The 12,466-nt window shown below is 27.0% G+C and overlaps 1 protein-coding gene across 1 annotated transcript in view; it reads right to left on the bottom strand.

Annotated features, from left to right (window-relative positions):
* Positions 1 to 5,554: 5,554 nt before the first annotated feature.
* LOC135925147 (lon protease homolog, mitochondrial-like) overlaps positions 5,555 to 12,466 on the bottom strand; it is a 34,104-nt gene continuing 27,192 nt past the window's right edge. Inside the window, exons 16-18 of the mRNA XM_065460350.1 lie at positions 11,437 to 11,846; positions 9,957 to 10,121; positions 5,555 to 5,945 (exon numbers count right to left, since the gene is read on the bottom strand). Of these exons, the coding sequence (XP_065316422.1) occupies positions 5,655 to 5,945; positions 9,957 to 10,121; positions 11,437 to 11,846 (866 nt within the window). The 3' untranslated portion in view covers positions 5,555 to 5,654. The remainder of the gene's footprint in view (positions 5,946 to 9,956; positions 10,122 to 11,436; positions 11,847 to 12,466) is intronic.

Here is a 12,466-nt window from a genome sequence, read left to right as displayed (position 1 = left end):
TATTTAAATACATGTCAACCAAAATTATATTGTTAATGCAAAATTTTTGTTAGTTTTACACTGCTCAATCATTGACATAATACCAATTGTAATATGATTATAAATATTTTCTAAATTACATATATTTTATAATTGAATTCCTAACAAGTAATACAAGCACAATTAATATATCAACATTATATAATATTTGTAAAATCATTAAATCAACTTATTTCTTTCCAGCTACAAATCAATTCTTATCTTTCATCTAAATTTATAAACAGACTTGATCATTATATATTTTTATATGTGATATTTTTCAAATAAAATCGTATATTTCAATTTTGTGTTCAAATAACTTAAATATTCGTTCTATGGTGTTAAATTTTTTTTAACTGCTCCCCTCCACCCAATTTTTGTCTGACCCACCCCCAAATAGATGAAACAAGTCGGGCCTGTTTTGTTTTATGTGGAAATATCATATTATAAATATCTTACCCTTCTTGTACCCCAACCAAACTCAGATTTGAAACAAAGTGACTGTAACTATGAATTAAATATTTTTTAAAATTAACTTTCACTTTATATTTTTAAAAAGATTTATTTCTGATAGGTTTTCACATGCCCCCCCCCCTCACAATGAGCTAAATCAAAGGACCTAGATGGATAATAGCATTCAAAAAATCATTTTCTTCGGCTTTATTTGATGTCCTTGTCAGATATTTCTTGTAAATGAAGTATGATTCTCTCCAAACTGACCCGAGGGCCTGGATAGAAAAACATTTTATTTATGTTTCTTAATGTACACCACTCACACATATTACTTACTCAAAACAAACATAACTTTATAGTTTATAGCTATAAATTTTACTATGCCACATATTCCATTTCTTAAAAAAAAATATTTACAAAAATATCACAAATACAAAATCGCCCATAAATTGTTTATTATACTATTGATGTATATACTTATTCTAATTGAGACACAAAATGAAATATACACTATATATATTTTCGCATAAATAAAATATCCACTATTTTTATTAACTTGAGCTACTATATATTTTTATTTCAACAATTCTTAGCCCTAACCATAATAGCATATCAAATATTATGCCATGTGAGGCTATATGCTAACGAGTCTTCTCTTTGTGAAACAGAATGAGAGCGCAAACGTAACGTAGAGGAGTACAGAGCTCGAGTATTTATATTTAAAACAGGAGCTAATCATATATGATATTTCATTTATTACTTTTAAATTTACCAATTATATAAAGCGATAAGAATTTAGAACTTAAAGCTATATTAATATTGACTACTAAAACTAAAACATATTTAATAAGATGGAGGTGCAATAAATGTAACATTCCTCCTTATTGAATCATTTTTTAAAAATACTACGCCTTCTGATATGGGTGGAGAGGTGATTCCCATATGATACCATTTTTTTTAAATTATAATTATATTTTATAGATAAATTTTTTTTTTTATTATAACAAAAAATTTTCGGATCTTTTTTCCGAGTCATTATGAAATTATTTACAATGGACATAGGTAATTTAGGTGAATATTTTAAATAAATTTTCTTAAATATCAAAGATTATAAATTCATAAACATAACTTTTCCATGAAGTCTTAGAGCATTTTCAATGCAATATCCTTAAGATAATATTTATAATTAAAATTAATGATTTTCATCCGCGAGGGGGGTTTTATAAATTTTTTTAAATGTCTATTCTATTTATAATTTAAATATTAGTTTAATTATTTTAAGAGTTAAACTTTTTAAGAGATGTTACTTTTATATCGATATTTTGTATAATAAATTGTGTAGTAATTATGTAATGCCACTTAATATAATATTAAAAATGAAATTTAATTTTTTTTTATCAGATTATGATAAGGGATTTTATTATATTTATAATATACTGTACCTGGTCATATTGATTTAACTTTTAGATTATTTAAAGATTTATGATAAAAATTTAGAGATAAAAGATTTTCTTAGAAATCCATTTTATTTAGATTCCTGAAATATTCGTTGTTAAATTTATGATAAATGAACCGATTTCAGTGAGGGAAAAAGTCTCCCTAATGTTCAAGCCTTTAAGAAAATATAGGATACAACCATGATTCGTCTTATTCCTAGTGCAAAATTATATTTTACGATCAAAGCCCACTTAGAGTGCGATGGTGAAATATATTTGAAGAGCAAGGTCTAGACTGGAACAGCCATAGATTTTGGAGGTATAAAGAAAAAAATTAATTTTTTTAAGTGCAAACTAATAAAATCACACTCTTTTTCTAAAGAGTTGTTAGGCAGATGCCTTAAGATTATTTTATTTTTTAAAAAAATTTGTAAGTAGATTATATATTTTTTAAATTTGAACGTTGTTTAGTAAGTTTATAATAAAAGTTTAAAGGTTATTATTAAATATTAATAGTAAACATTTTTTTAGAAATTTTTAACCATTATCGCGCTAAGCCCAAAATATATTGATATACTAAATAGAGGTCTGCAATAGGCGGATTTGGCCAATAAGGCCGCCCATTCGTTGTTTTAAAATTTTTTAACTAGCCCCTCTCCCCCTATATCCTAAATTTTGTTTAACCTATCTGCCCGCCTAATGTTTAAAATATCGTAGAAAGTCCACCCATGTCTGCCCGGATAATGAGCGGACTAAAAAACCATTGCAAATCTCAAGTACTAACTGCTGAAATCAGCTTATCTAATTTGGATTTGTCTCAATTAATATAAAAGCAGATATTTAGTAATTAAATATCATCGATAAATTTTTTTGAAAATATTGTAATGGAAATGTGAATTATTAGAAACCTGCAATTCCCGAGTAACGTTTGGAAAAAATTAATTGAGCCGGGACGGGCGAAAAAATTAATGGACCTGGCTGGCAAAAGGTAGATGCCCAGCGCGTTTAATAGATAATTAAAAAAAAATATTTGAAAGCTTAATTTTGTTAAAATAATTATTTTGTTTATAAATATAATTTTAATGATTAAATGACCCGCTACATGATCATTCATTTATAAATACTATTTCCTTTTCCTACATTTTGTGTTTATTGCTTTAATAAGAAAATCATGAAACTTAAATCTTCGTTATTGTTTATTTTTTGTAGGGGACATTTATGGATTTTAAAAAATCGGACCGGGCAATCTTAGTAAAAAATTGGAATCGGCCGGGCCGGAACTAAATCAGGCAGGGTCTAAAAATTTTGCCATTTGCAGACCTCTAATTATTCTAACAAACAGAGTATGTACCGATGAATGTAATGCGAAGATGATAGACCTAATAAATATATAAATCCTTTAAGATTTAAAGCCTATAATTGACCAAATAATCAATAGTTTAACGAGATTCTCATTAATCGGTGACTTCATACTCTGAATCACCTCCGAGGGCAACAATGTTTCAAGGGCAAGAGAATAGAGCTTACAAGACGTGTTATCATTACCATTTACGTGATCATATATAGAGAAACTGCCCGAGGTAGAGTAGATTACCTGGGTAGGATAGCAATACAACAGATGCTAGGGGAAAATGGGCACTCATAACAGTCGATACTACCGTGGAGGTGTCTAAGATAGCATATTCGGAACATCGGATACAAAACCTGATAAGTCACCGAGGAGTTTGAGTCATTAAATTGGCCCAAAAAAAATAATATTAAGCAACCTACTGATTTTTTTATTAGGATGCAGCGTTTATCGCGAGTATTTTATTTATATTTAGATAGTGTTATTTTTTTTATTAATATTATTTTTATTGTTTGCATTAATATAAAAAAAATATACAAGATATTAGACATTTTAATAATTATGGTTTTTGTATTATAAATAATGAAATATAAGTGTTTTATTAACTAAAGTGAAAATAAAGTTATGAGCTAAAAATTAATATGTGCTTTGCGTAAAATTTAAAGTATAAACACGCAATTATTAATCTTTGCAGGTAAATTAAAAATGGATATAAAATATTTAATTTTAACAGATTCCCTAAATAAAATTGGTATTGTTACATAATCTAAATTGTGTAGGTGAAATTACTTTGTATCACCATTAGCGGTGATTTTTAATAATATTTTTTTAAATATTATTCTTAAGTTTTTGGGTTAATTTAATTTAATTTGTAAGTTTCAAGGTAATTGTTTATTTTATAAAATATATTGTTAATTTGAAAAATGATGAAATATATAACTAAAATTAGGTAGTTAAATAATGAATGTCCAAATGGTTCTAGAAAATCACCTAAAACCTGAGAAAATAGAATAAATATAAAAACTATTTAACAATGATGCGTGATAAAAAACCCGAAACACAAGGCTAAACACTAAATAGAGAAATGATTATATTCTAACGAAGTAAAGCTGGGTTACGATCCACGAGGAAGCATGCTGACCAGTTGCGATGAAGGGGCGAATAGAATTTAAGGTTTCAAAAGAAGTAACAATAACGGTGATGATATGAATCCGATATATTAGACAATTGTCTAAACGGAGTCGGCAATTGACCTAACTCACATAATAATGGCCAAAATTCCGTCATGAAGAAATTCATCGACTGGCCAAGAATCGAATAAGAGACCATAAAAATTGAACTATTAATAAGGGCACTTTCTATGCTTAACACGTCTTGGTCATCTTATAGAACGCTTGCTCATTATAATTTTTAAAATGTATAGCAGCTAATATATTTTTTTAATTAATAGGGATATGTGAATGTTATGTTTCGACATATTTCAGTGCTGATAATTTGTCTTATTTCTGCATATTGTGATAGGAGAATCGAGTACCTTAGCTTCTATTATATAAAATTTTTGTGGGTCTCGGCGATTCTCCTATTACAACAATAAGCATAAATAAGGCAAAATCTGTTTTAATGATTATGTATAATTTTAAGGTGAACCATAAATATCGTAATCATAATAACATTAACATAGAAGGAAAGATGACTTATTGATAGCATTTTTGCTTGCAGAAAATAAAATAGACATATAAAAAAAAATTAAAATTCAATATTATAATTATAATATAACGCCGAGAATAAAAATTAATATCACGAAAATGAAAGACTTTTAGATCAAAATTCATAGTTATAATCTTTATAACATCGACGGTAGACTAGCAAATTTTATTTTCTGAAGGGACATTTGAAGGTTTTGAGGGGGCAGTTACTCGATTTAATCTGGATATGGGTTTATATGGGATCGATATTTAAGTTAAAACTTGAATTTATTAATGACTAATCTCAATCTATATATGATATATAGATAGATAATTAATTTAAAATATTTTAGGATATAGAATTAATAAATACCGATTTCTAAAATTCCAATTCTTTCTTTCTTGTTTTTCTGAGTTTAATAATATCTATCAAATATCAGATATTTTCAGTTTTAAAATATAATAATACCAAATTGAATGATTATTATTTTTATTAACATCTTCCATTCATTAGGTTTATTTTTAACATGATCATAATTTTTGGTCTATTGTTACAAACACAATTGAAATAAGGTTTTAATTTTAAAAAGATGCATTTAAAATATGTCGTTTCATTGAATCGGAAATAGTAAAAAATAAATATACTAATGTATAATGACAAGAGTTTTGATTGATGATTTGTGTAACTATTATCTAATTTATTTTGGGCCGAAATTATGATTTTACGTTAGACTCTCGGTATTTTTCGTCAATGTCTTCTAAAATTTCTTTCTTTTTATTACCTTCGATCGTACCTTGAAAATTTTGAGCGTGTGTCACAGCTGGTTTGGGTATAGAGACTAGTGATTTTTCGATTAATTGGGGCGGAAAAGCAACACTAAATACCTGAGGATAGTTTTCCACGAAATGAACGGTTAATTCATCCTTAATAAATTGAGGTAGATCGTCAAAATCTTTTCTATTTTCTAGGGGAAGTATTACCGTTTTGACACCTGCTCTTTTAGCCTGAAAATATGTTCAACAAAAATTAATGGAATATATAAATTATTAAATACACAATAAAACCAATATAGGGTGATCATTTTGACTAGAGTTAAGAAGGTTGACACTGTATAGAATAGTAATTGTTATATTTGAATATCGTATATATTCAAAAGGTTAGGTTATATATTTTAAAAGGACGTTATTTGTATTTTATATTATTATAACTTTCCGACATGTAATATTATATTATCGAGGTTAATCAAATTGCATATTATTAGAAGTTAAATGGAATAATTATATAAATGTATATATACAAAAGAATTACAAATAAAATTCATTATTGTTTTTAAACTTTCGATATAATATTTGGCGACGAGGTAAAAAAGTCGCGCGGTTTTCGGTTTTCGGTCAAGTTAAATGTTATATAGAATTTTAACTTTTTTTTCTGTTTATAAAAAAAATAAATAAAATAATAATAAATTTGTTTAGAAATTATGGATAAAAGATGAGAGATAAATGGGCTATACGACTATAGACACATAAAATATCCTAAAAATTTTCTATTGATGACTATGGAAAAAAAAAATATTCCTCAAATTAACGTCACTTTGAAAAAAACTATTTATAGCTTATGGAGGAATAAATATTAACTGATATAAAAAAAAAATTACTTTTCCCAAGGAAATATGGGCAGATATATACAAAATTGCAAAACAACTTATAAAGATAAAACAACTGTTCTGGCATCTAGAATTGAATTCATTAGATTAAGTCGCGGGCCTACAGAATCCGTTTTGAGTTGTTTAAAAACTATAAAGGAGCTAGCCCGATGATGCGAATTTGAAGATAATGAAGAACTAAGAATTAACGATCAATTAATCGCCGGAGAACTATGTTTACGACACCCAGATACTAAAGACGAAGACCAACCGTTAAACTTAAACAAAGTTATAGAATTTATAATAATGATAAAGGGCACTATCAAAATGATTGATGCAGCCTATTTAGATTTCCATGGATTATAGAATTTATAATAATGATAAAGGGCACTATCAAAATGATTGATGCAGCCTATTTAGATTTCCATGGATTATAGAATTTATGATAATGATAAAGGGAACTATCAAAATGATTGATACAGCCTATTTAGATTTCCGTGGATTATAGAATTTGACTTATCGTGATTGATACAGACTATTTAGATTTCCGTGGATTATAGAATTTGACACAGCCTATTTGGATTTCCAGGGATTATAGAATTTGACTTATCGTTACCAACATATGTAAAAATTAACAAGATATGATAATGGTAACGTGAAATTGACAAACTATATAAAGAATTTGTTACAGTGTTTGATAATAAATTAGGATTAATAAAAAATGTCGAAGGAAAACTACAATTGGAAGAAAATACAAAACCAATTGCACTGCGAGTACCGTTATTGAAAATGAACTGAAACGTTTGGAAGAAAATAATATAATAAAGAAAATAGATCCATCAACAACAAGAGTAACCTGGAGTACTCTAATGGTAGTGGTACGTAAAACTTCAGGTGAACTACGATTATGTGGAGAATAATTCTACCAACGTTTGAAGAATTAAACTATAGAGAATATAAAACAAGTTGCATCAAACCAAAGATTATTACGTTGGGTTTATAAATTATCTGCATATGATTATGATAGTGTACAAATATAATTGCAGATGCTTTATCACAAATAAGGGAAGATTATAAAGTTAGGAGATGAAAACGGAAAAAATTAATAGATGAACTTGAACTTGGTAAATAAAAAGATTGTTAGACGATCTTAACTTGATGGGAAAGAAGATATGTTATATTTGGGAGGCGGGCATAAGGGCTCGAATCCCTGAAAAATTTGAAAAACCTCTAAAAATTTTAAATTTTTTTAAAAAATAAAAAAATCATTTTGAAAAATATGTTAACTAAAAAAAATTCAGGTAATTTAAAAAATTTTTTTGAAAACCCAGAGATCGTAAAGGTTAGTGACAAAAAATATTAAATCTTACATAAATTATCCTCAATATTGCAAAAATTATGCTTAACATTAGATTATGGCTATATTAAGTCTCAGATAGACACCGATGTTTAGGGTTTTCAAAAAATAACAAATAGGGCCAATATTTTTTTAAAACCTGAATTGATCCGATATTTTTTTAAAATTGTTTTTGGTTATTTATAATAAATAATTAATGAAAGAAACCAAAATACAATTTTTTGTTATAAATGTTTAAAAATAGTTTAACATTTTACACTATTTTTTGCCACAATCAGCTAATGTTGTTAAACGGTTCGATTTAGCCAATTTTAAAAACGTTTATCTCAATATTTTGGCCAAAAGTAAATTACTCAAGCTTATTGATTTTGCCCACAGATGGCAGAAAGGTTTGAATTTCTATTGGCAATATTTTGAGGCTTAGGTAATAATATTTTGGCTAAAATCTTGATTTAACTCCTTTTATACAGTTAAATGGAGCTGTTTAACAATACTACATTCACCCAAAGTTGCAAATATTTTAAATGAGATTATTAAATTTTGGGAGAATGAAAAAAATAAAATACACTTAATCATTTGTAATAGTTAGTTGGTTTTTAAAAAAAATAGAGAATATTGATATTTTTATGGCATTGATAAAAAAAAATAGATGGTAAGTAATCATTTAAATATCGGATCGGGTTTTAAGTAATATCGGAAAATATTGAATAGGATCGGTGAAAGTGCGGATACGCACAGACCTACATTAGATATCTATTACCTAATTAATTGGGCAATTACAAATTATTTTTATTTAGTTATAATATAATATATTACATATTTTTATTTATCACTTTAAACTTGTATTCTAATCTGCTTATTCTATCTCATTTTATAAATAAAAGAAGAAAAGCGATTGAAATATACAATTTCCGGTCAATTATTTCTATGAAATTAAGCAAAAAATGACCGCTCTAATGTCACAATGTTATTAAATGTATCTAGATACATATGCATAATCTAAAAATATATATAGAGATATTTTCCCAAAGATACATTTTTTATTATGATTATGTAAAGTGTATATATTGACAAAATTACAAATCTATTGTTGAAACCAGAGTTTATGCTCTTGAAAATAAAAAAATATTAAAGATTTTTGATCTCTAAAGATTTTTTAGAGAGTGCTCAAACAAGTTTTTTGATCAAATTTTACTTAAAATTTCAAATCATTTCTTTAAAAAACTTGTGATTTTTAGCATAAAAAATATTTTATGATGAAATCACAAATTTTTATTTTGGGCAAAAAAATCTTCAAAACATTTTGAGATTATTTATTTCAAACTCTAGTTAAAACTCAAATTGTGAATTGAGGCAAACATTTTATTTATATATAATTAAATGATTATAAAATATTATTGTTATCATTAATAAAACATTCTCTTAGTTTTCAAGGCATCCCTATTTTAGTGTCCCAGTCTTTCAACTGGTGTGCGGGAAGTAGGGCAAGATTAATCTTTAAATATAATAAAATCCTCACTCATTTATAGAATAGTCAATCTGAAGGGAGTTAAAATTTATATCCTTATTATCCTTTTGAATCGCTGTTTCAATTCTTCTTTTTATCTTTTAAATTTTCTGGCATTTGAAGCCAGTCATTAAGTTTGAAAATTTGCTGATACTGCGTTGATTGTTTATTCTTCATCAATATTACTAATATTAAGCATATATGTTTTAAAAAATATTATAAAGATTATTATTAGGTTTTCGTCATCCATTGTGTAAAGTAAAACTTGCCTCAAACAAATAAAAAAAAGGATTACTTTAAAATTTTAATATAATATAAAAAACGCCAAATAAATTTACCAAAATTTATCCACAAATAGATATAGATAGTTATTTTTATATAAATGCATCAAGATCAGAAACTTAATGATACAACATTCATGTATCTAGATACTTTAACAACTTTGCATATTTCTAGGTAAGCCCATCCCTTTAAAAAAAAGTTATCCAAAATAGAATTAATGTATCTACCGCAATAACTTTTTCTTTGATACCACCAACGGGCAATATTTTCCCTGTCAAAGATATTTCTCCAGTCATAGCAATATCATCCCTGACCGGTGCGTCATTAGCTAAAGAAAGTAAAGCTGTTACTATCGTACAACCGGCACTTGGGCCATCTTTTGGAGTCGCTCCCTAGGTGCATGATAAATTTAAAAAAATTAAAACAATATCCAATTTTATATATTTTATACCTCGTATTGGAAATGTGAAACCTATAGGAATTCGGAATCTCTTAATTTTAAATCATTTACTGAAGGAGATTATTTAGAAAAATTTGATTTGAAAATGAATTAAATCTCGGGCCTAACCAATATTTCTCTTAAAAATAGGACAGGGTCTAAAAAAAATATAATAGACATTAATTTTACCATATTTTTGTTATTAAAATATTATAATAATTAGAATTTATTTATATTTTAGGATGAATAAATTATCAATTTTTATCTAACTTTAAAAAATATACTTAATTTATTATCGGGCTTGGCTTAAAAAGGGAGAAAGCCGAGCTTGAGCCAGAAATAAATTAAATTTTCATGGTTCTATCCCATAGAGGCAAATATCAAAGTTAAATCATTTTTAAAACAAAACAGTCATCCTTTTCAAACGAAGCTCCTTATTTATAACAAAAAAAATATTTATAATATTTTTGAAATTATCTAAATTATTTCTTAGTTTAAGTTAGACATGAGTGTAATGGGAATAAAGAAAATGGTACATTGTAGCAGATATGAGCATTACAAGTTGAAAATCGAGGGCTTAAAAAATGTTTTCGATTCTTTTCTTTTCTTAAATTAAATGATAACTAAAATTTATTTGGTATTGAGACAAAGCAATTCATAATTTTTATTTAATTTAACTAAATGCCTTTAATTTAATAAAGTTCAATTGAAAAATTGATTTTGCTTGCTGGACTTTACTGCATAAGTCAAAGATCTGATCTGTCGATGCGGGTTAACTCAATTTGGGTCTTTTGCGCGGCGGTGTGAGCCAGCTGCACTTAAAAATAAAAATTGATAACTATTTTCTTCTCTTTAGAAATAGGATTATTTTGATAAGAACCAGGCATAATGTGAAAAAGAGTTTAACAATATTCTATTTTATTAATGATTTTAGAAATTCTTAGACATAAACATTGATCAGTATAAAAACTATTAATGTTTTGAAATTTAAAAAAAAATCAAATCATTCTCTTTTCGAAAATGACTAAATTAAGAATTTAGATGAGGAGATCTAATAAAAATATATATAAATGAGATAACCAAAATAAGATATTTTTGTTGGTCTTATCCTAAGCTATCTATCCAATACAACAAACATATAGAATTTTTTCCCAATGAGACTTCACCTCCCCAAAACATAGCCCTAAAATAGTCAAAACTGTTCTATTTCTAATATATAGAAATATACAATTTATTTAAAACTAAAATGATAAAATCGAATAACCAACCTCGGGAACATGTAGATGTATCTGAGATTTGAGCAAATATGGATTGCAAGGGAAGAATTGCATCATAAATTTTTTCGCGTATGTGTAAGCTATCTGGGTACTCTCCTTCATAACGTCCCCCAGATGACCTGTCATTTGAACGATGTTCCCGTTCAATTTGTTCCCATCATCACTTACCGAGGGTGTTGCATTGGTCTCGTAATGGTAATCTTTCTTTTTATCCTCTTCTTGGTAGCGATTATAATGATCGCGGTCATCCTTTTTACCAACCGCTCTATCACCGGCTGTTGCTTCGTAAAATCCTTCATCTTCACTGTTCTTTGATGATTTTATCGATTTTCGATTGATAGTTTTTGGGTATGGGTCGATGGGCCGGACTAGGGATGTTTCTATGTATAAGGTAGATCCACCTGGTAGGAAAAACAGAGAATTTAATTTTTAAACCTCCTGGAATGAATTTGGTAAAAATAAAAAAAAATTAAGTTGGGTATTCTGAATATGCTGGAATACAATTACGGTAAAATCTGATTTATAAAAAAAACATGATCAAAAATAAATTGGTTTATAAAATAACACATTGATGTCAACCTATATAAAAAGAACCGGTAAATACCCTCTTTAAAAGAACCGACCATATCAAAAAGGGAAGATTCGAGCCCAGTCCAGGACATCTCGAATTAAAATTAAACTTTAATGTATTCAATGCATTTAAAATATTTAAAAAATTATTTGGGTGGCCATGAATGCCTCTTTTTTATAGTTACTGCCCGGCAAATATTAGTATGAAGATCAAATAAAAGAGCTCGCCTAATTTTTATTAAAATGGCGGTTGCTATTAATAATATCAAATAAAAGCTTAATAATCAAATATCAAATTTAATATTATAATCAGGCGCGTAAGCAGGAATTTGGTCGGGGGGGGGGGATAATAAATTTTTTAAATATATATTATTGTTATTTAAAAATATCAAGTATAAATTTATTAGGACTAATAACTATTATACACAATTTTAAATTAATGTGAATTATA

The sequence above is a fragment of the Gordionus sp. m RMFG-2023 genome, chromosome 2 (assembly GCF_954871325.1).
Source record: "Gordionus sp. m RMFG-2023 chromosome 2, tfGorSpeb1-WG-v2, whole genome shotgun sequence".
Taxonomy (NCBI): domain Eukaryota; kingdom Metazoa; phylum Nematomorpha; class Gordioida; order Chordodea; family Parachordodidae; genus Gordionus; species Gordionus sp. m RMFG-2023.
This window is presented reverse-complemented; position numbering and strand designations above follow the sequence as displayed.